The sequence below is a fragment of the Oncorhynchus clarkii genome, chromosome 25, assembly GCF_045791955.1.
Source record: "Oncorhynchus clarkii lewisi isolate Uvic-CL-2024 chromosome 25, UVic_Ocla_1.0, whole genome shotgun sequence".
In the NCBI taxonomy this organism is placed as follows: Eukaryota; Metazoa; Chordata; class Actinopteri; order Salmoniformes; family Salmonidae; genus Oncorhynchus; species Oncorhynchus clarkii.
In genome coordinates, this window is record NC_092171.1 from 40,438,298 (window position 1) to 40,463,449 (window position 25,152).

Genomic DNA, 25,152 nt, shown 5'->3' on the forward strand with positions numbered 1-25,152 from the left:
GATGTCTAGTCTCTTTTATGGCTCTAATCTGATAGTGGTAGTTGGGTGGTAGATATCTAGGCTCCTTTATGTCTCTAATCTGATAGTGGTAGTGGGGTTGTAGATGTCTAGCCTCCTTTATGGTTCTAATCTGATAGTGGTAGTGTGGTGGTAGATGTCTCCTTAATGACTCTAATATGATAGTGGTAGTGGGGTGGTAGATGTCTAGTCTCCTTTATGTCTCTAATCTGATAGTGGTAGTGGGGAGGTAGATGTCTAGGTTCCTTTATGGCTCTAATCTGATAGTGGTAGTGGGGTGGTAGAATGGCTCTAATCTTATAGTGGTTGATGTCCCCTTTATGGCTCTACTCTGATAGTGGTCGTGGGGTGGTAGGTGTCTAGGTTCCTTTATGGCTCTAATCTGATAGTGTTAGATGTCTAGTCTCCTTTATGGTTCTAATCTGATAGTGGTATTGGGGTGGTAGATGTCTAGGCTCCTTTATGTCTCTAATCTGATAGTGGTAGTGTGGTGGTAGATGCCTCCTTTATGGCTATAATATGATAGTGGAATTGGGGTGTTAGATGACTCCTTTATGGCTCTAATCTGATAGTGGTAGTGGGGTGGTAGATATCTAGTCTCCTTTATGGCTCTAATCTGATAGTGGTAGTGGGGTGGTAGATGTCTAGTCTCCTTTATGGCTCTAATCTGATAGTGGTAGATGTCTAGTCTCCTTTATGGCTCTAATCTGATAGTGGTAATGTCTAGTCTACTTTATGTCTCTAATCTGATAGTGATAGTGTGGTGGTAGATGTCTAGTCTCCTTTATGGCTCTAATCTGATAGTGGTAGTGGGGTGGTAGATGTCTAGTCTCCTTTATGGCTCTAATCTGATAGTGGTCGATGTCTAGTCTCCTTTATGGCTCTAATCTGATAGTGGCAATGTCTAGTTTCCTTTATGTCTCTAATCTGATAGTGATAGTGTGGTGGTAGATGCCTCCTTTATGGCTCTAATCTTATAGTGGTAGATGTCCCCTTTATGGCTCTAACCTGATAGTGGTAGTGGGGTGGTAGATGTCTAGGCTCCTTTATGGCTCTAATCTGATAGTGGTAGATGTCTAGTCTCCTTTATGGTTCTAATCTGATAGTGGTAGTGGGGTGGTAGATGTCTAGTCTCCTTTATGACTCTAATCTGATGGTGGTAGATGTCTAGTCTCCTTTATGGCTCTAATCTGATAGTGGTAGTGTGGTGGTAGATGTCTCCTTTATGACTCTAATATGATAGTGGTAGTGGGGTGGTAGATGTCTAGTCTCCTTTATGTCTCTAATCTGATAGTGGTAGTGGGGAGGTAGATGTCTAGTCTCCTTTATGGCTCTAATCTGATAGTGGTAGTGGGGTAGTAGATGTCTAGTCTCCTTTATGTCTCTAATCTGATAGTGGTAGTTGGGAGGTAGATGTCTAGTCTCCTTTATGGCTCTAATCTGATAGTGGTAGTGTGGTGGTAGAATACTCCTTTATGGCTCTAATCTGATAGTGGTAATGTCTAGTCTCCTTTATGGTTCTAATCTGATAGTGGTAGTGGGGTGGTAGATGTCTAGTCTCCTTTATGGTTCTAATCTGATAGTGGTAGTGGGGTGGTAGATGTCTAGTCTCCTTTATGGTTCTAATCTGATAGTGGTCGTGGGGTGGTAGATATCTCCTTTATGGCTCAAATCTGATAGTGGTAGATGTCTAGTCTCCTTTATGTCTCTAATCTGATAGTGGTAGTGGGGAGGTAGATGTCTAGTCTCCTTTATGGTTCTAATCTGATAGTGGTAGTGTGGTGGTAGATATCTCCTTTATGGCTCTATTCTGATAGTGGTAGATGTCTAGTCTCCTTTATGGCTCTAATCTGATAGTGGTAATGTCTAGTCTTCTTTATGGTTCTAATCTGATAGTGGTAGTGGGGTGGTAGATGTCTAGTCTCCTTTATGGCTCTAATATGATAGTGGTAGTGGGGTGGTAGAATGGCTCTAATCTTATAGTGGTTGATGTCCCCTTTATGGCTCTACTCTGATAGTGGTCGTGGGGTGGTAGGTGTCTAGGTTCCTTTATGGCTCTAATCTGATAGTGTTAGATGTCTAGTCTCCTTTATGGTTCTAATCTGATAGTGGTATTGGGGTGGTAGATGTCTAGGCTCCTTTATGTCTCTAATCTGATAGTGGTAGTGTGGTGGTAGATGCCTCCTTTATGGCTATAATATGATAGTGGAATTGGGGTGTTAGATGACTCCTTTATGGCTCTAATCTAATAGTGGTAGTGGGGTGGTAGATGTCTAGCCTCCTTTATGGCTCTAATCTGATAGTGTTAGATGTCTAGTCTCCTTTATGGTTCTAATCTGATAGTAGTAGTGGGGTGGTAGATGTCTAGGATCCTTTATGTCTCTAATCTGATAGTGGTAGTGTGGTGGTAGATGCCTCCTTTATGGCTATAATATGATAGTGGTAGTGGGGTGTTAGATGACTCCTTTATGGCTCTAATCTGATAGTGGTAGTGGGGTGGTAGATATCTAGTCTCCTTTATGGCTCTAATCTGATAGTGGTAGTGGGGTGGTAGATGTCTAGTCTCCTTTATGGCTCTAATCTGATAGTGGTAGTGTGGTGGTAGATGTCTAGTCTCTTTTATGGCTCTAATCTGATAGTGGTAGTTGGGTGGTAGATATCTAGGCTCCTTTATGTCTCTAATCTGATAGTGGTAGTGGGGTTGTAGATGTCTAGCCTCCTTTATGGCTCTAATCTGATAGTGGTAGTGTGGTGGTAGATGTCTCCTTAATGACTCTAATATGATAGTGGTAGTGGGGTGGTAGATGTCTAGTCTCCTTTATGTCTCTAATCTGATAGTGGTAGTGGGGAGGTAGATGTCTAGTCTCCTTTATGGTTCTAATCTGATAGTGGTAGTGTGGTGGTAGATATCTCCTTTATGGCTCAAATCTGATAGTGGTAGATGTCTAGTCTCCTTTATGTCTCTAATCTGATAGTGGTAGTGGGGAGGTAGATGTCTAGTCTCCTTTATGGTTCTAATCTGATAGTGGTAGTGTGGTGGTAGATATCTCCTTTATGGCTCTATTCTGATAGTGGTAGATGTCTAGTCTCCTTTATGGCTCTAATCTGATAGTGGTAATGTCTAGTCTTCTTTATGGTTCTAATCTGATAGTGGTAGTGGGGTGGTAGATGTCTAGTCTCCTTTATGGCTCTAATATGATAGTGGTAGTGGGGTGGTAGAATGGCTCTAATCTTATAGTGGTTGATGTCCCCTTTATGGCTCTACTCTGATAGTGGTCGTGGGGTGGTAGGTGTCTAGGTTCCTTTATGGCTCTAATCTGATAGTGTTAGATGTCTAGTCTCCTTTATGGTTCTAATCTGATAGTGGTATTGGGGTGGTAGATGTCTAGGCTCCTTTATGTCTCTAATCTGATAGTGGTAGTGTGGTGGTAGATGCCTCCTTTATGGCTATAATATGATAGTGGAATTGGGGTGTTAGATGACTCCTTTATGGCTCTAATCTGATAGTGGTAGTGGGGTGGTAGATATCTAGTCTCCTTTATGGCTCTAATCTGATAGTGGTAGTGGGGTGGTAGATGTCTAGTCTCCTTTATGGCTCTAATCTGATAGTGGTAGATGTCTAGTCTCCTTTATGGCTCTAATCTGATAGTGGTAATGTCTAGTCTACTTTATGTCTCTAATCTGATAGTGATAGTGTGGTGGTAGATGTCTAGTCTCCTTTATGGCTCTAATCTGATAGTGGTAGTGGGGTGGTAGATGTCTAGTCTCCTTTATGGCTCTAATCTGATAGTGGTCGATGTCTAGTCTCCTTTATGGCTCTAATCTGATAGTGGCAATGTCTAGTTTCCTTTATGTCTCTAATCTGATAGTGATAGTGTGGTGGTAGATGCCTCCTTTATGGCTCTAATCTTATAGTGGTAGATGTCCCCTTTATGGCTCTAACCTGATAGTGGTAGTGGGGTGGTAGATGTCTAGGCTCCTTTATGGCTCTGGTGGTAGTGGTGGTAGAATACTCCTTCATGGCTCTAATCTTATAGTGGTTGATGTCCCCTTTATGCCTCTACTCTGATAGTGGTCGTGGGGTGGTAGGTGTCTAGGTTCCTTTATGTCTCTAATCTGATAGTGGTAGTGGGGTTGTAGATGTCTAGCCTCCTTTATGGCTCTAATCTGATAGTGTTAGATGTCTAGTCTCCTTTATGGTTCTAATCTGATAGTGGTAGTGGGGTGGTAGATGTCTAGGATCCTTTATGTCTCTAATCTGATAGTGGTAGTGTGGTGGTAGATGCCTCCTTTATGGCTATAATATGATAGTGGTAGTGGGGTGTTAGATGACTCCTTTATGGCTCTAATCTGATAGTGGTAGTGGGGTGGTAGATATCTAGTCTCCTTTATGGCTCTAATCTGATAGTGGTAGTGGGGTGGTAGATGTCTAGTCTCCTTTATGGCTCTAATCTGATAGTGGTAGTGTGGTGGTAGATGTCTAGTCTCTTTTATGGCTCTAATCTGATAGTGGTATTTGGGTGGTAGATATCTAGGCTCCTTTATGTCTCTAATCTGATAGTGGTAGTGGGGTTGTAGATGTCTAGCCTCCTTTATGGCTCTAATCTGATAGTGGTAGTGTGGTGGTAGATGTCTCCTTAATGACTCTAATATGATAGTGGTAGTGGGGTGGTAGATGTCTAGTCTCCTTTATGTCTCTAATCTGATAGTGGTAGTGGGGAGGTAGATGTCTAGTCTCCTTTATGGTTCTAATCTGATAGTGGTAGTGTGGTGGTAGATATCTCCTTTATGGCTCTAATCTGTTAGTGGTAGATGTCTAGTCTCCTTTATGGCTCTAATCTGATAGTGGTAGATGTCTAGTCTCCTTTATGTCTCTAATCTGATAGTGGTAGTGGGGAGGTAGATGTCTAGTCTCCTTTATGGTTCTAATCTGATAGTGGTAGTGTGGTGGTAGATATCTCCTTTATGGCTCTATTCTGATAGTGGTAGATGTCTAGTCTCCTTTATGGCTCTAATCTGATAGTGGTAATGTCTAGTCTCCTTTATGGTTCTAATCTGATAGTGGTAGTGGGGTGGTAGATGTCTAGTCTCCTTTATGGCTCTAATATGATAGTGGTAGTGGGGTGGTAGAATACTCCTTCATGGCTCTAATCTTATAGTGGTTGATGTCCCCTTTATGGCTCTACTCTGATAGTGGTCGTGGGGTGGTAGGTGTCTAGGTTCCTTTATGTCTCTAATCTGATAGTGGTAGTGGGGTTGTAGATGTCTAGCCTCCTTTATGGCTCTAATCTGATAGTGTTAGATGTCTAGTCTCCTTTATGGTTCTAATCTGATAGTGGTAGTGGGGTGGTAGATGTCTAGGCTCCTTTATGTCTCTAATCTGATAGTGGTAGTGTGGTGGTAGATGCCTCCTTTATGGCTATAATATGATAGTGGTAGTGGGGTGTTAGATGACTCCTTTATGGCTCTAATCTGATAGTGGTAGTGGGGTGGTAGATATCTAGTCTCCTTTATGGCTCTAATCTGATAGTGGTAGTGGGGTGGTAGATGTCTAGTCTCCTTTATGGCTCTAATCTGATAGTGGTAGATGTCTAGTCTCCTTTATGGCTCTAATCTGATAGTGGTAATGTCTAGTCTACTTTATGTCTCTAATCTGATAGTGATAGTGTGGTGGTAGATGTCTAGTCTCCTTTATGGCTCTAATCTGATAGTGGTAGTGGGGTGGTAGATGTCTAGTCTCCTTTATGGCTCTAATCTGATAGTGGTAGTGGGGTGGTAGATGTCTAGTCTCCTTTATGGCTCTAATCTGATAGTGGTAGATGTCTAGTCTCCTTTATGGCTCTAATCTGATAGTGGCAATGTCTAGTCTCCTTTATGTCTCTAATCTGATAGTGATAGTGTGGTGGTAGATGTCTAGGCTCCTTTATGGCTCTAATCTGATAGTGGTAGATGTCTAGTCTCCTTTATGGTTCTAATCTGATAGTGGTAGTGGGGTGGTAGATGTCTAGTCTCCTTTATGGCTCTAATCTGATAGTGGTAGTGGGGAGGTAGATGTCTCCTTTATGGTTCTAATCTGATAGTGGTAGTGTGGTGGTAGATGTCTCCTTTATGGCTCTATTATGATAGTGGTAATGGGGAGGTAGATGTCTAGTCTCCTTTATGGCTCTAATATGATAGTGGTAATGGGGAGGTAGATGTCTAGCCTCCTTTATGGCTCTAGTCTGATAGTGGTAGATGTCTAGTCTCCTTTATGGCTCTAATCTGATAGTGGTAGTGTGGTGGTAGATGTCTCCTTTATGTCTCTAATCTGATAGTGGTAGTGGGGAGGTAGATGTCTAGTCTCCTTCATGGCTCTAATCTGATAGTGGTAGTTGGGTGGTAGATGTCTAGTCTCCTTTATGTCTCTAATCTGATAGTGGTAGTGGGGAGGTAGATGTCTAGTCTGCTTTATGGCTCTAATCTGATAGTGGTAGTGTGGTGGTAGATGTCTCCTTTATGTCTCTAATCTGATAGTGGTAGTGGGGAGGTAGATGTCTAGTCTCCTTCATGGCTCTAATCTGATAGTGGTAGTGGGGTGGTAGATGTCCAGTCTCCTTTATGGTTCTAATCTGATAGTGGTAGATTCCCCTTTATGGCTCTAATCTGATAGTGGTAGTGGGGTGGTAGATATCTCCTTTATGGCTCTAATCTGATAGTGGTAGTGGTGTGGTAGATGTCTAGTCTCCTTTATGGCTCTAATCTGATAGTGGTAGTGGGGTGGTAGATGTCTAGTCTCCTTTGTGGCTCTAATCTGATAGTGGTAGATGTCTAGTCTCCTTTATGTCTCTAATCTGATAGTGGTAGTGTGGTGGTAGATGTCTAGTCTCCTTTATGGCTCTAATCTGATAGTGGTAGTGGGGTGGTAGATATCTAGTCTCCTTTATGATTCTAATCTGATAGTGGTAGTGGGGTGTTAGATGTCTAGTCTCCTTTATGGCTTTAATCTGATAGTGGTAGATGTCCAGTCTCCTTTATGGCTCTAATCTGATAGTGATAGTGTGGTGTTAGATGACTCCTTTATGACTCTAATCTTATAGTGGTTGATGTCCCCTTTATGGCTCTAATCTGATAGTGGTTGTGGGGTGGTAGATGTCTAGGCTCCTTTATATCTCTAATCTGATAGTGGTAGATGTCTAGTCTCCTTCATGGTTCTAATCTGATAGTGGTATTGGGGTGGTAGATGACTCCTTTATGGCTCTAATCTGATAGTGGTAGATGTCTAGTCTCCTTTATGGCTCTAATCTGATAGTGGTAATGTCTAGTCTCCTTTTTGTCTCTAATCTGATAGTGATAGTGTGGTGGTAGATGTCTCCTTTATGACTCTAATATGATAGTGGTAGTGGGGTTGTAGATGTCTAGTCTCCTTTATGTCTCTAATCTGATAGTGGTAGTGGGGTGTTAGATGACTCCTTTATGACTCTAATCTGATAGTGGTAGTGGGGTGTTAGATGACTCCTTTATGACTCTAATCTTATAGTGGTTGATGTCCCCTTTATGGCTCTAATCTGATAGTGGTAGTAGGGTGGTAGATGTCTAGGCTCCTTTATGTCTCTAATCTGATAGTGGTAGATGTCTAGTCTCCTTTATGGTTCTAATCTGATAGTGGTAGTGGGGTGGTAGATGTCTAGTCTCCTTGATGACTCTAATCTGATGGTGGTAGATGTCTAGTCTCCTTTATGGCTCTAATCTGATAGTGGTAGTGTGGTGGTAGATGTCTCCTTTTTGACTCTACAATGATAGTGGTAGTGGGGTGGTAGATGTCTAGTCTCCTTTATGTCTCTAATCTGATAGTGGTAGTGGGGAGGTAGATGTCTAGTCTCCTTTATGGCTCTAATCTGATAGTGGTAGTGGGGTGGTAGATGTCTAGTCTCCTTTATGGCTCTAATCTGATAGTGGTAGTGTGGTGGTAGATGTCTAGTCTCTTTTATGGCTCTAATCTGATAGTGGTAGTTGGGTGGTAGATATCTAGGCTCCTTTATGTCTCTAATCTGATAGTGGTAGTGGGGTTGTAGATGTCTAGCCTCCTTTATGGCTCTAATCTGATAGTGGTAGATGTCTAGTCTCCTTTATGGCTCTAATCTGATAGTGGTAGTGTGGTGGTAGATGTCTCCTTTATGGCTCTAATCTGATAGTGGTAGATGTCTAGTCTCCTTTATGTCTCTAATCTGATAGTGGTAGTGGGGAGGTAGATCTCTAGTCTCCTTTATGGTTCTAATCTGATAGTGGTAGTGTGGTGGTAGATATCTCCTTTATGGCTCTAATCTGATAGTGGTAGATGTCTAGTCTCCTTTATGGCTCTAATCTGATAGTGGTAGATGTCTAGTCTCCTTTATGTATCTAATCTGATAGTGGTAGTGTATGTCTAGTCTCCTTTATGGCTCTAATCTGATAGTGGTAATGTCTAGTCTCCTTTATGGTTCTAATCTGATAGTGGTAGTGGGGTGGTAGATGTCTAGTCTCCTTTATGGCTCTAATATGATAGTGGTATCGGGGTGGTAGAATACTCCTTCATGGCTCTAATCTTATAGTGGTTGATGTCCCCTTTATGGCTCTACTCTGATAGTGGTCGTGGGGTGGTAGGTGTCTAGGTTCCTTTATGTCTCTAATCTGATAGTGGTAGTGGGGTTGTAGATGTCTAGCCTCCTTTATTGCTCTAATCTGATAGTGGTAGATGTCTAGTCTCCTTTATGGTTCTAATCTGATAGTGGTAGTGGGGTGGTAGATGTCTAGGCTCCTTTATGTCTCTAATCTGATAGTGGTAGTGTGGTTTTAGATGTCTCCTTTATGGCTATAATATGATAGTGGTAGTGGGGTGTTAGATTACTCCTTTATGGCTCTAATCTGATAGTGGTAGTGGGGTGGTAGATATCTAGTCTCCTTTATGGCTCTAATCTGATAGTGGTAGTGGGGTGGTAGATGTCTAGTCTCCTTTATGGCTCTAATCTGATAGTGGTAGATGTCTAGTCTCATATATGGCTCTAATCTGATAGTGGTAATGTCTATTCTACTTTATGTATCTAATCAGATAGTGATAGTGTGGTGGTAGATGTCTAGTCTCCTTTATGGCTCTAATCTGATAGTGGTAGTGGGGTGGTAGATGTCTTGTCTCCTTTATGGCTCTAATCTGATAGTGGTAGATGTCTAGTCTCCTTTATGGCTCTAATGTGGTGTGTGGATGTCTCCTTTAGTGTAGTGTGGTGGTAGATGTCTCCTTTATGGCTCTAATCTGATAGTGGTAGATGTCCCCTTTATGGCTCTAATCTGATAGTGGTAGTGGGGTGGTAGATGTCTAGGCTCCTTTATGGCTCTAATCTGATAGTGGTAGACGTCTAGTCTCCTTTATGGTTCTAATCTGATAGTGATAGTGGGGTGGTAGATGTCTAGTCTCCTTTATGGCTCTAATCTGATAGTGGTAGTGTGGTGGTAGATGTCTCCTTAATGACTCTAATATGATAGTGGTAGTGGGGTGGTAGATGTCTAGTCTCCTTTATGTCTCTAATCTGATAGTGGTAGTGGGGTAGTAGATGTCTAGTCTCCTTTATGTCTCTAATCTGATAGTGGTAGTTGGGAGGTAGATGTCTAGTCTCCTTTATGGCTCTAATCTGATAGTGGTAGTGGGGTAGTAGATGTCTAGTCTCCTTTATGTCTCTAATCTGATAGTGGTAGTGGGGAGGTAGATGTCTAGTCTCCTTTATGGCTCTAATCTGATAGTGGTAGTGTGGTGGTAGATGTCTAGTCTCTTTTATGGCTCTAATCTGATAGTGGTAGTTGGGTGGTAGATATCTAGGCTCCTTTATGTCTCTAATCTGATAGTGGTAGTGTGGTGGTAGATGTCTCCTTTATGGCTCTAATATGATAGTGGTAATGGGGAGGTAGATGTCTAGTCTCCTTTATGTCTCTAATCTGATAGTGGTAGTGGGGAGGTAGATGTCTAGTCTCCTTCATCTCTAATCTGATAGTGGTAGTGGGGAGGTAGATGTCTCCTTTATGGTTCTAATCTGATAGTGGTAGTGTGGTGGTAGATGTCTCCTTTATGGCTCTAATATGATAGTGGTAATGGGGAGGTAGATGTCTAGTCTCCTTTATGGCTCTAATCTGATACTGGTAGTGCATGTCTAGTCTCCTTTATGGCTCTAATCTGATAGTGGTAATGTCTAGTCTCCTTTATGGTTCTAATCTGATAGTGGTAGTGGGGTGGTAGATGTCGAGTCAACTTTATAGCTCTAATCTGATAGTGGTGATAGATGTCTAATTTATGGCTCTAATCTGATAGTGGTAGTGTGGTGGTAGATGTCTCCTTTATGACTCTAATATTATAGTGGTAGTGGGGTGGTAGATGTCTAGTCTCCTTTATGTCTCTAATCTGATAGTGGTAGTGAGGAGGTAGATGTCTAGTCTCCTTCATCTCTAATCTGATAGTGGTAGTGGGGAGGTAGATGTCTAGTCTCCTTTATGGTTCTAATCTGATAGTGGTAGTGGGGTGGTAAATGTCGAGTCAACTTTATGTCTCTAATCTGATAGTGGTAGTGGGGAGGTAGATGTCTAGTCTCCTTCATCTCTAATCTGATAGTGGTAGTGGGGAGGTAGATGTCTAGTCTCCTTTATGTCTCTAATCTGATAGTGGTAGTGGGGAGGTAGATATCAAGGCTCCTTTATGTCTATAATCTGATAGTGGTAGTGGGGTTGTAGATGTCTAGCCTTCTTTATGGCTCTAATCTGATAGTGGTAGATGTCTAGTCTCCTTTATGGCTCTAATCTGATAGTGGTAGTGGGGTGGTAGATGTCTAGTCTCCTTTATGGCTCTAATCTGATAGTGGTGGTAGATGTCTAATTTATGGCTCTAATATGATAGTGGTAGTGGGGAGGTAGATGTCTAGTCTCCTTAATTTTTAATCTGATAGTGGTAGTGGGGAGGTAGATGTCTAGTCTCCTTTATGGCTCTAATCTGATAGTGGTAGTGGGGAGGTAGATGTCTAGTCTCCTTCATTTTTAATCTGATAGTGGTAGTGGGGAGGTAGATGTCTAGTCTCCTTTATGGCTCTAATCTGATAGTGGTAGATGTCTAGTCTCCTTTATGTCTCTAATCTGATAGTGGTAGTGTATGTCTAGTCTCCTTTATGGCTCTAATCTGATAGTGGTAATGTCTAGTCTCCTTTATGGTTCTAATCTGATAGTGGTAGTGGGGTGGTAGATGTCTAGTCTCCTTTATGGCTCTAATCTGATAGTGGTGGTAGATGTCTAATTTATGGCTCTAATATGATAGTGGTAGTGGGGTGGTAGAATACTCCTTCATGGCTCTAATCTTATAGCGGTTGATGTCCCCTTTATGGCTCTAATCTGATAGTGGTAGTGGGGTGGTAGGTGTCTAGGCTCCTTTATGTCTCTAATCTGATCGTGGTAGTGGGGTTGTAGATGTCTAGCCTCCTTTATGGCTCTAATCTGATAGTGGTAGATGTCTAGTCTCCTTTATGGTTCTAATCTGATAGTGGTAGTGGGGTGGTATATGTCTAGTCTCCTTTATGTCTCTAATCTGATAGTGGTAGTGTGGTGGTAGATGTCTCCTTTATGGCTATAATATGATAGTGGTAGTGGGGTGGTAGATGTCTAGTCTCCTTTATGGCTCTAATCTGATAGTGGTAGATGTCTAGTCTGCTTTATGGCTCTAATATGATAGTGTTAGATGTCTAGTCTCCCGTATGGCTCTATTCTGATAGTGGTAATGGGGTGGTAGTTGTCTAGTCTGCTTTATGGCTCTAATCTGATGGTGGTAGATGTCTAGTGTCCTTTATAGCTCAGATCAGGGAACTACATAGTACATACATAGACGTCATTCACACATACAGAGAGGCCCAGCTCAGAGACGCCCAGCTCATAAGATCCATCAAATTCAGATTTTGATTTAGAAAGGAAAATGTTTTTGCAACAAATGTTAGTGCATCGAATCGTATCGCATCCCATCGATTTGTTCTCTAATCAAACCGAATAATTTCAAACTAAACCATATCGTTCCTGTATCGGATCAGAGTCCATTTATTTACATATCGAATCATCTTGATAGGGAAAGATGCACATCAATAATGATAGATACTGTAGGTAGATGATCGATACTGTAGGTAGATGATAGATAGATACTGTAGGTAGATGATAGATACTGTAGGTAGATGATAGATAGATACTGTAGGTAGATGATAGATGATAGCTACTGTAGGTAGATGATAGATACTGTAGGTAGATGATAGATTGATACTGTAGGTAGATGACAGATACTGTAGGTAGATGATAGATACTGTAGGTAGATGATAGATACTGTAGGTAGATGATAGATTGATACTGTAGGTAGATGACAGATACTGTAGGTAGATGATAGATACTGTAGGTAGATGATAGATACTGTAGGTAGATGATAGATGATAGCTACTGTAGGTAGATGATAGATGATAGATAGATACTGTAGGTAGATGATAGATAGATACTGTAGGTAGATGATAGATGATAGATACTGTAGGTAGATGATAGATACTGTAGGTAGATGATAGATGATAGATACTGTAGGTAGATGATAGATACTGTAGGTAGATGATAGATAGATACTGTAGGTAGATGATAGATACTGTAGGTAGATGATAGATGATAGATACTGTAGCTAGATGATAGATGATAGATACTGTAGGTAGATGATAGATACTGTAGGTAGATGATAGATAGATACTGTAGGTAGATGATAGATGATAGCTACTGTAGGTAGATGATAGATACTGTAGGTAGATGATAGATACTGTAGGTAGATGATAGATAGATACTGTAGGTAGATGATAGATAGATACTGTAGGTAGATGATAGCTAGATACTGTAGGTAGATGATAGATAGATACTGTAGGTAGATGATATATACTGTAGGTAGAGTATAGATGATAGATACTGTAGGTAGATGATAGATAGATACTGTAGGTAGATGATAGATACTGTAGGTAGAGTATAGATGATAGATACTGTAGGTAGATGATATATGATAGATACTGTAGGTAGATGATAGATAGATACTGTAGGTAGATGATAGATACTGTATGTAGAGTGTAGATGATAGATTCTGTAGGTAGATGATATATGATAGATAGATGATAGATAGATACTGTAGGTAGATGATAGATGATAGATAGATACTGTAGGTAGATGATAGATTCTGTAGGTATATGATATATGATAGATAGATGATAGATAGATACTGTAGGTGGATGATAGATGATAGATAGATACTGTAGGTAGATGATAGATACTGTAGGTAGATGATAGATACTGTAGATTGATACAGTTGAAGTCGGATGTTTACATACACCTTAGCCAAATACATTTAAACTCAGTTTTTCACAATTCCTAACATTTAATCCTGGTACAAATTCCCTGTTTTAGGTCAGTTAGGATCACCACTTTATTTTAAGAATCCTGAAATGTCAGAATAATAGTAGAGATAATTATTTATATTAGCTTTTATTTCTTTCATCACATTCCCCGTGGGTCAGAAGTTTACATACACTCAATTAGTATTTGGTAGCAATTGCGTTTAAATTGTTTAACTTGGGTCAAATGTTTCGGGTAGCCTTCCACAAGCTTCCCACAATAAGTTGGGTGAATTTTGGCCCATTCCCCCTGACAGAGCTGGTGTAACTCAGTCAGGTTTGTAGGCCTCCTTGCTCGCACACGCTTTTTCAGTTCTGCCCACAAATTGTCTATAGGATTGAGGTTAGGGCTTTGTGATGGCCACTCCAATACCTTGACTTTGTTGTCCTTAAGCCATTTTGCCACAACTTTGGAAGTATGCTTGGGTTCATTGTCCATTTGGAAGACCCATTTGCCACCAAGCTTTAACTTTAACTGATGTCTTGAGATGTTGCTTCAATATATCCACATAATTTTCCTTTCTGATGTTGCCATCTATTTTGTGAAGTGCACCAGTCCCTCCTGCAGCAAAGCACCCCCACAACATAATGCTGCCACCCCCGTGCTTCACGGTTGGGATGGTGTTCTTCGACTTGCAAGCCTTCCCCTGTTTCCTCCAAACATAACGATTATGGCCAAACAGTTCTATTTTTGTTTCATCAGACCAGAGCACATTTCTCCAAAAAGTATGATCTTTGTCCCCATGTGCAGTTGCAAACCGTAGTCTGGATTTTTCATGGCGGTTTTGGAGAAGTGGCTTCTTCCTTGCTGAGCAGCCTTTCAGGTTGTCGATATAGGACTTGTTTTCCTGTGAATATAGATACTTTTGTACCTGTTTCCTCCAGCATCTTCACAAGGTCCTTTGCTGTTCTTCTGGAATTGATTTGCACTTTTCGCACCACAGTACGTTCATCTCTAGGAGACAGAACGCGTCTCCTTTCTGAGCGGTATGACGGCTGCGTGGTCCCATGGTGTTTATACTTGCGTACTATTGTTTGTACAGATGAACGTGGTACCTTCAGGCATTTGGAAATTGCTCCCAAGGATGAACCAGACTTGTGGAGGTCTATAATTGTTTTTCTGAGGTCTTGGCTGATTTCTTTTGATTTTCCCATGATGTCAAGCAAAGAGGCACTGAGTTTGAAGGTAGGCCTTGAAATACTTCCACAGGTACACCTCCAATTGACTCAAATGATGTCAATTAGCCTACCAGAAGCTTCTAAAGCCATGACATCATTTTCTGGAATTTCCAAGCTGTTTAAAGGCACAGTCAACTTAGTGTATGTAAACTTCTGACCCACTGGAATTGTGATACAGTGAAATAAGTGAAATAATCTGTCTGTAAACAATTGTTGGAAACATTACGTGTCATGCACAAAGTAGATGTCCTAACCGACTTGCCAAAACTATAGTTTGTTATCAAGAAATTTGTGAAGTGAAAAACGAGTTTTAATGACTCCAACCTAAGTGTATGTAAACTAGTTTTAATGACTCCAACCTAAGTGTATGTAAACTTCCGACTTCAACTGTATACAGATACTGTAGATAGATAGATGATAGATTGTAGTGATCTTTGTGTGTGTGTGTGTGTTCTCCAGGCGTTTTTCTCCTCGATAACGGACATGTGTGAGAATGGTGGGAAGCGCCCGGTTGCGGAGGTCACTGTCGGCTTCACCAAGGAGCAGGCCGACACCATCCGACGCATACGCAACAGCAAGGACTCCTGGGATATGCTGGGGGTAAAACCTGGAGCCACACGGTAAGAACAGGGGTCACCAGGTGTGTCTTACGTCATTCCATGGAGGGCTAAGTCTCTGCTGGTTTTGGTTATTTCCTTTAAATTTGTGGCCAATTGAGACCTAGACAACCAGGTGAGGAGAAATCCTAACTAACCAGTTGTGACCTAGACAACCAGGTGAGGAGAATTCCTAACTTACCAATTAAGACCTAGACAACCAGGTGAGGGGAGTTCCTAACTAACCAATTAAGACCCAGACAACCAGGTGAGGGGAGTTCCTAACCAATTAAGACCCAGACAACCAGGTAATTGATCAGTCAATTGAGGAGTGAGTACCTGCAGACACTCAGCCCTCCACGGAAGGAGTTTGACCCCTGTTCCCTAGGCACTTGCAATGAGTTTGACCCCTGTGCCCTAGACACTTGCAATGAGTTTGACCCCTGTGCCCTAGGCACTTGCAATGAGTTTGACCCCTGTGCCCTAGACACTTGGAATGAGTTTGACCCCTGTGCCCTAGACACTTGGAATGAGTTTGACCCCTGTGCCCTAGACACTTGGAATGAGTTTGACCACTGTGCCCTAGACACTTGGAATGAGTTTGACCCCTTGACACTTGGAATAGCTCCATTAACCTCTGATCAACTGGGTTGTATTACCGCAATGACCTGTTCAATCACTCACAATGACCAAATGACCTGTCCAATCACTCAGAATGACCCAATGACCTGTCCAATCACACAGAATGACACAATGACCTGTCCAATCACTCAGAATGACACAATGACTTGTCCAATCACTCAGAATGACCCAATGACCTGTCCTATCACTCAGAATGATCAAATGACTTGTCCAATCACTCAGAATGACCCAATGACCTGTCCTATCACTCAGAATGATCAAATGACTTGTCCAATCACTCTTAGATAAGTGTCTAGGGGCTAGAGGTTGTCATGACAACAGGGCCTCTGTCAGGGGGTAAGAAGATCAGGAGGAGGACAGATCATCTCTTCTTAACCCCTTCCTGTCTATTACTGCAATTAAACCCTGTTGTCATGTTATCATGCAGTCCCACTCCAACAGCCCCCACTCAGTCACGCTATCCTATCCTCTACTCTGTCAATTCATCCTCCACAATCTGTACTCAATTCAATTAAATGTGTTTATTGACATGACAGGTTCATGTTGGCAAAAGAAGAGAGAACACTTTATTTGAATAGTCTGTAGAGCATCTACAGATGGACTGACTATCAGTAACATTTAACCTATCTAGTAACCCTTATCCTAAAACTTAACCCTTACCCTAGCCCTAACCCTTATTCTAAACCTAAACTTAACCCTTACCCTAGCCCTAACCCTTATTCCAAACCTAAATTTAACCCTTACCCTAGCCCTAACCCTTATTCTAAACCTAAACTTAACCTTAGCAAGCAGTTGCTTCTCAACAGATTTCTCTCTCACTCTCTTTCTCTCCCTACTCTCTCTCGCTCTCTCAAAAAAACAGACTTCTCCGGGTAATTTCTATCTTCCCTGATATGAGGCGTGTGCGTGTGCGTGCGTGCGTGTGTGTGTGTGTGTGTGTGTGTGTGTGTAGGGGATTGGGGGCTTGGATTTAGTGAGGGGATTAGGAGACAGTGGAGAATCTCATTACTCCGTCCACCTGACAATCAACTTCTTCCACACACACACGGCGGCTTCAACAGCGCCTTCCTCTTGGTCTAACGTTGGTTCCTGTTTGTGTTTCCAGGGAGGAGGTTAACAAGGCATACAGGAAGCTGGCTGTGCTGCTCCATCCGGATAAGTGCGTTGCCCCGGGCAGCGAGGATGCTTTCAAGGCCGTGGTGAACGCTCGCACCTCCCTGCTCAAGAACATCAAGTAGACACCGCCAACCAACGCCAGCTAGGGACTCCGGTCAATGCTCCACACGCCACATGGGCACCCTGACCCCTGACCCCTCGCCCCTAGAACGTCATTAGGCTTTTCTACCCTCTCCTAATCCCTTCTCCTAAACCTTCTCCCCCCCCTCCCTGCTCTCCAACCCTCCCACCAGGTGCCATTACATTTTGCTACAACAGTGTTTTATAAAGTCACTACTGATGATGTGCCGCAGCAACTCTTGTCTCTCTGTAAGGAAGACTTATCATATAGCTCTAAACTGTCATTTTTCAAACACTGCAGAGAGAAGTCAATGGAAGACCTGGGTAGTCCTCGGTCCTAACCAGTAAGGCTGGGAATTGCCAGGGACCTCACGATACGATATTGTCACAATACTTAGGTGCCGAGTTTTGATCAGTCAATAGGGGGGGGGGGGGGGGAGTGCTGAAAATGAATTTGTTCCCTATTTTAAACAGGAGATGGAGAACAAGCTATGAAGGATACATGTTGGCGCAGCCAACAAGAATTATATTGCAATATTGGCAACAACAAAATAATATCCCGATATTAGACTCTATCCATTACTACAAACCGGATGTCGTTAGCTCTGGTCCAGAGCGTCCAAGCAACTTGAAGGCTCACCATCAGCAAGCCGCACACACGTAACGCCCTGGACAAGAGCTATAGGTGCTGTAATGGTTGTAATGAGGTGGGTAAATGCACAAAAAAAAAAAAAAAAAACGCGTGATTTCGCCACGTTTTTTTTTTTGCTGTCCCAAACAAATGTTCCTGAAATCCTATGACCTTGGGATCACACCCTGTCCCTGGGCCTCACCCTGTTCTGTGACTACTAGGATCAGTACGTCGGGAGTTTGAGCGGGGTCGAGGACTCACCGATGATGGCTGTTCCATTTTCCAGACCCTCGTCGGATGACCCCATTTTTCTTCATGTCTACACGGGTTTGAGAAGCACTGGTCTATACTAGACTACAGGCCCTACACTGGTCTATACTAGACTACAGGCCCTACACTGGTCTATACTAGACTACAGTCCCTACACTGGTCTATACTAGACTACAGGCCCTACACTGGTCTATACTAGACTACAGGCCCTACACTGGTCTATACTAGACTACAGGCCCTACACTGGTCTATACTAGACTACAGGCCCTACACTGGTCTATACTAGACTACAGGCCCTACACTGGTCTATACTAGACTACAGGCCCTACACTGGTCTATACTAGACTACAGGCCCTACACTGGTCTATACTAGACTACAGGCCCTACACTGCCCTCTGGACAAACGTGGGCCTCATCCTTTTAAATACTTACCCCGGCCAACCCCATACAGTATGACTCAGTGTTCATAGCGTATATGTGTTCCCTTCCTCAAGACATTTTGTGTCTCCACAGCCACAGATTCACAGAGGGGTGTAGTAACTAACTGAGAGATGGGGAAAACTGCAGCAAACAAGTGCCATCTTGGCTCTAGAGGGTCACATGTATATCCGCCATCACCCACTACAGAGCGCCAGCTCTCAGTACACCAAATCAAAACCCTGTTTGGTTTTAATAATCTGGATCATCAGTCACATCCTATTACTCATTCGAAATGTGTTAGATCCCCCCCTCCCCCCCATGGTATATATTTCACAATCCTATAATGTTGTAGTTGATAATGACGACATATTGTTCCAATCAATGTCATCATACCACCTTCAACACGTTTACTGAAATGTCTGCTGATGACTTCATAGCTGACAGAGCTCCTGATTGGTGGGTAGAGCTATGACATCAGCAGTGCCAAACCCTAACAGTGGTGTTTACATGATGATGATAGAGGTTGTAATCATAGAATACAATCTATAGAAAGGGTTTTGGCCTGACCCTATTGACTTGAATGGGGAGGCCCGTTCTACAGATTCTATTTCTATGTCTGTGAGAACCAGGAAACGGGAGGATGTCACAAAGCACGATCAATTAGTTACCCTGCTGACCTGCTCACCTGCTGACCTGCTGACCTTCTCACCTGCTGACCTGCTCACCTGCTGACCTGCTCACCTGCTGACCTGCTCACCTTCTCACCTGGCCTACATTTTCTTCAATAACTTGTGTTTTAAGAAGATATATTTTGAAAATGGCATAGTATAATTAACTCAACAACCACAACAACCCACAATCCCCCCAAAATTAAAAATTAAAGAATAATAAGATAACTGAGAGCTTTTAAAAGTGAGCCCGTTGTAAAACTGAACAGGTTAACTTAGTGAATGTGGTTTTCTGATACTGGGTATTTCAGACAAACTAGACTGGGGTGTTTGTTTACGGCTCCTATTGGTCCAAGTGACATGTTCAAGGTCCAATGCACACATGTTTATCTCCAGGTCAAATCATTTCTGGGTAACAAGTACCGTACTGTGGTTTGTTTTTAATTCAAATGGTCAAAAATAAACAAATATTAGCAAAGAGCCATTTCTCAATTTCACTGTGGGAGTGGTCTGAGTGGGTCTGAGTGCTATTGGCAGAGAGGTTTGGAACTCTCTTTCTTATTGGTCTATTACCTAATTCACCGCCTTGTGATGTCACCCAGACAGGCCAAAACTCCATCCCACTAATATGGCTGAAATTTCAGGCAGTCTCTTCAAACAGCTCTCACACTAAAAGGGCATTAACATCATTTTCACAATTTCACAGTATTTTTACAACCTCCATAGTGTGGAAATATATATAAAACACAGAAAAATCTAGTTTTTTGACTGCACTGGGCCTTTAAAGGTACAACTAAGACATGAAAAGATAGATGATTTAGCCTGAGTAGTGAGCACGGTATTTAAACACGCAGACAGATGTGTATATGAAATCCATACTATTTATATTTTTATATCCACACCAGAAGAGGGAACATATACTGTATGACTATAAAGATATGTTGTGGTACTTCCAGACCTGTGTAGTAGGTATTGAACTATGATTTGTTCCTTTCGTCGTGTATAGTAAGTATGTTTATATATGTGAATATTTATGGTGATGATTTATCTATTTTAATAAGAGGATATTTATTGTACTGAGTTGTTACTGTGAAGCATGTCTTGAACCAGGCAGAGCAGAGCACAGTGAGTGAACAATGACGACAAGAGTGAGTGATCACCCACCTCCTTAACGTGTGGTAGGTAGTGCTATTAGCTTCGATATGTTGTGTTGATTATCTCTGTGAGAGACTGTGTGAATGAATAACAGGGAGTTGTGATGTGTTAGTTTTGACGTATCAGTGAGTGTGAAGACGTGACTGGGCAGGGGGGAGGGCGGGGGGGGGGGGGGGGGGGGTGCCTTGACTCCAGCTGTGTGACTGGCTGGGTTGACTGTCAAGTTAGTTATATTTTGTTTATTAATGTTCTGTGTTATTTCATGTTTAGTGTAGTTGCTGCTTTTGCAACGGCTAATGTGGATTCCATTACTGTAAAGAAATAGTGTGTTAGAGTCATTTTTACAGGAGGCTTTCGTTTTACAGTTAATAACAGTATTTTTCAAAATTTTGCCCATAATGCAGTGCAGGTTGTAAACATTATTAAAGTGACCAGTGTTCCATTACTAAAGTGACTAGTGATTCCATGACTATTTTTTATTTAAAATATATATATATATATTTAACTAGGCAAATCAGTTAAGAAAAAATTCTTATTTACAATGCCGGCCTACACTGGCCAAACCCAGACGACGCTGGGTCAATTGTACACCATCCTATGGGACTCAATCACGGTCGGATGTGATTCAGGCTGGATTCGAACCAGGGACTCTAGTGTCACCTCTTGCACTGAGATGCAGTGTCTTAGACCACTGCACCACTCAGGAGCCCCAGCCTCAAGTCTTCTTGGGTATGACACTATAAGCTTTTCACACCTGTATTTGGGGCGTTTCTCCCATTCTTCTCTGCAGATCCTCTCAAGCTCTCAGGTTGGATGGGGAGCGTCGCTGCACAGCTAGTTTCAGATCTCTCCAGAGATGTTCAAGTCCAGACTTGTCCCGAAACCACTCCTGCGATGTCTTGGCTGTGTGCTTAGGGTCATTGTCCTGTTTCAGTATCTAAGGTGCAGGATAGGGTAACCAGGTGGTAGCCTGGCTAGGGACTGTGATTAAAGTTCAGAGCAGGATACTGGGTGGAGGCTATTTAACAGTCTGATGGCCTTGACATAGAAGCTGTTTTTCAGTCTCTCGGTCCCTGCTTTGATGCACCTGTACTTACCTCACCTTCTGGAATGTAAACAGGCCGTGGCTGAGGTCCTTGAGAATCTTTTTGGCATTCCTAGGCTGGCCTCTTGGTGGCAGGATGTGATTGGATGGTCCCTGACCTCACGGCATGCTGGGTATAATCTGGATAAAAGGCTGACCAGGCTGATTAAAGCACGTCAGGCACACTGCCATATGATTATACACACACACACACTGGTGACTTCACTTGGACTCAGTCTAGCCAAGACTGGACAACAGACGCACCCTGCCACTGACCTCGTTACACCCTGCCACTGACCTCAGCACACCCTGCCACTGACCTCGTTGCACCCTGCCACTGACCTCGTTACACCCTGCCACTGACCTCGTTGCACCCTGCCACTGACCTCGTTACACCCTGCCACTGACCTCGTTACACCCTGTCACTGACCTCGTTACACCCTGCCACTGACCTCGTTACACCCTGCCACTGACCTCGTTACACCCTGTCACTGACCTCGTTACACCCTGCCACTGACCTCGTTACACCCTGCCACTGACCTCGTTACCCCCTGCCACTGACCTCGTTACACCCTGCCACTGACCTCGTTACCCCCTGCCACTGACCTCGTTACCCCTGCCACTGACCTCGTTACACTCTGCCACTGACCTCGTTACACCCTGCCACTGACCTCGTTACCCCCTGCCACTGACCTCGTTACACCCTGCCACTGACCTCGTTACACCCTGCCACTGACCTCGTTACACCCTGCCACTGACCTCGTTACACCCTGCCACTGACCTCGTTACACCCTGCCACTGACCTCGTTACACCCTGCCACTGACCTTGTTACACCCTGCCACTGACCTCGTTACACCCTGCCACTGACCTCGTTACACCCTGTCACTGACCTCAGCACACCCTGCCACTGACCTCTGCCACGGATCTCAGTGGGAGACACAGCAGTGACACGTTGACACAGTTCTCTAACTAACCTTTCCACTATCTGTTGAAACTGTGGAGAGAATATCAATTATATTTTCTTGACTCCTTAAAAAAGGTCAGAGACGAGGGACCGTGTCATCCAATACATTTTGAGGAGGAGGATGGGGTGAGAAGAGAGGACACATGAGGTTCTGTCTCCCTGTCTACTGCGGACTCATTCACTGTGTGTATAGTCAAGCACTAACTGTTAAAAATGGATGCTTCTCCTCTCCATCTCTCCTTTCTCTTTGTTCCTATGTCCTATATCGGCTCGCTGTGGATTAGTGGAGCCAAAGTCGTGGCGCAGTACACGCCCAACCAGGCCCAGAGCAGAGCAGGTCAAGAAAGGCCAGGGAGCTTTAGGCCCATCTGTTTAGCTCATTACCTTGGCTCAGGGCTAAGAGCAGCATCACTAAACCCTTTCCACTTTGTGACGGGATGCCAGTGACAGACCTAACTTTACTTTAATACATTACAGTTACTTATCTATCCACTGGACTGGACTGGGTCTGTTTGGCTTTTTGCCCCAAGCTGAATCTTTTAAGGAGGTTATTATGTTCTGGATGTAAAAATATATCTGACAGGATAGAAGATTGTGAGAAGGAGACGGTTAACTGATCGCTAAGTGGGTTAGTAGAGAAACAGGAAGAGGAGAGGAGAGAGGAGAGGAGAAAGAGGACTGCAGAAGAACACTGGAAGACTTCCGAAGTGGTCTATTTAACAATATCATGGAGCCAAAGAGTACGTTCTGAGCAGGAACAGATTAACTGTGTGTTTTGATGGGAGAGTCATGACGTTACATAGAACTGCCAGGCTGAATTCTAGATCTCGGTGAGGAGACGACACGCTCAGCGGCTGGATGTACACGCCTCACCACCACCCCAACTCAACCACTATGGTAAGTTACGCCCGCGTTTCCACATGACACACACGTAACATTTAACCTCACAGATAGATAGAGAAGAGGTTGTAATTCCACATGCTAACTGTCTGTGGTGCTGTATCTGTGTATCGGTAGTCTGTAGGAGAGTAGCCACACACTCTCCACCATGTACAGCACATCAAGGCATGTCCCCCTCATCATCATCATCTGTGGAGTAAAGTGTCGACTTAGTTTTCCCTGGGGGGGGGGTAGGGGTCAGGGTTCATATGGGCCTGAATGGGAGGGAAGGGTTAATATGGGCCTGAATGAGAGGGTCAGGGTTAATATGGGCCTGAATGAGAGGGTCAGGGTTAATATGGGCCTGAATGAGAGGGTCAGGGTTAATATGGGCCTGAATGAGAGGGTCAGGGTTAATATGGGCCTGAATGAGAGGGTCAGGGTTAACATGGGCCTGAATGAGGGGGTCAGGGTTAATATGGGCCTGAATGAGAGGGTCAGGGTTAATATGGGCCTGAATGAGAGAGTCAGGGTTAATATGGGCCTGAATGAAATTGCACAACGGGCAATGAGTAAGTGAATGGCTGCTGGGGTAAGTTTATCAAAGACGAGCCAAATCACAAAGTGTCTGGACCTTTCTGGAACACTCCATTTCCATAACAAATAGAAATTTACTTCAGAATTGAGATCAATTCTCCTTTCATTATTTCTATATACGCTCTTTTCTTCGTAAGGCCGATGTGTTTGCACTCTCAGTCTCAGACACGTCCTCGGACATTCTGATTCCCCTACACCTGGACCAAATCACCTCAGCGTGGCGGTCCATAACGGCGTAGCCATGGTTACCTGCGAGGTGGACAGCGGGTGCGAGCCACGGCGCTCCAGTGACGTCACGCTGCAGCCGCCAGTCCTTTCTGTTCACATCAGTCCCGCCATTTCCCCGAGCCTGCGGAGGAAACGCCTGATGTGGCAGAGTGCCATGCGGCACGTCATCGACCGGCACGACCTCTACCCTCCAACCTCTGACCTTGAGAGAGGTGGAGGGGGAGGAGGGACCCGGCTAGTGCTCACAGACGCTTACATCAACGACATCAACAGGTGGGTATGGCAGCCGTGTATCGCCCAGTTGGAAGCTGTGCACCTAAACTATAAACTGCATGTGTTTACCACTGTAAAAGTATTCAGACCCCTTGACTTTTTCCACATTTTGTTACATTACAGCCTTATTCTAAAATTGATTAAATTAGTCTGGAATCATTGGTGCTGAATAAAGGGACTGAATACTTATGTAAATAATTATGTAAATGTGATATTATTATTATTTTTATAAATTTGCCATTTTTGTCCTGGGCTGTTTTTGTGTAGATTGACGAGTGGGATTTTTTTTTTAGAATAAGGCTGTAACGTAACAAAATGTGGAAAAAGTCAATATGTCTGAATACTCCCTGAATGCACTGTGTGTATGTATATACAGTGGAGCAAAATAAGTATTTAGTCAGCCACCAATTGTGCAAGTTCTCCCACTTAAAAAGATGAGAGAGGCCTGTAATTTTCATCATAGGTACACTTCAACTATGACAGACAAAATGAGAAAAATAAATCTAGAAAATCACATAGTAGGATTTTTTATGAATTTATTTGCAAATTAAATCCATTATTAAAAAAAGGAAAGAATCATCATCACAATAAACCTACCAAGAGAGAGAGGGCCGCCCACCAAAACTCACGGACCAGGCAAGGAGGGCATTAATCAGAGAGGCAACAAAGAGACCAAAGATAATCCTGAAGGAGCTGCACAGCTCCACAGCGGAGATTGGAGTATAGGACCACTTTAAGCAGTACACTCCACAGAGCTGGGCTTTACGGAACAGTGCCAAAAGAAAAGACATGAAAGAAAAAAATAAACAAACACATTTGGTTTTCGCCAAAAGGCACCAAGACATATGGAAGAAGGTACTCTGGTCAGATGAATCTAA

General features: G+C 43.1%; 2 protein-coding genes across 2 annotated transcripts in view; both read left to right on the plus strand.

Moving 5' to 3' along the window:
• Positions 1-18,095, plus strand: part of LOC139383787 (DnaJ (Hsp40) homolog, subfamily C, member 27) — a 90,055-nt gene extending 71,960 nt beyond the window's left edge. The window contains exons 6-7 of the mRNA XM_071128356.1: positions 15,090-15,250; positions 16,974-18,095. Of these exons, the coding sequence (XP_070984457.1) occupies positions 15,090-15,250; positions 16,974-17,106 (294 nt within the window). The 3' untranslated portion in view covers positions 17,107-18,095. The remainder of the gene's footprint in view (positions 1-15,089; positions 15,251-16,973) is intronic.
• A 5,884-nt stretch (positions 18,096-23,979) lies between these two features.
• Positions 23,980-25,152, plus strand: part of LOC139383427 (adenylate cyclase type 8) — a 23,544-nt gene continuing 22,371 nt past the window's right edge. Inside the window, exon 1 of the mRNA XM_071127970.1 lies at positions 23,980-24,274. Coding sequence (XP_070984071.1) covers positions 24,015-24,274 — 260 coding nt within the window. The 5' untranslated portion in view covers positions 23,980-24,014. The remainder of the gene's footprint in view (positions 24,275-25,152) is intronic.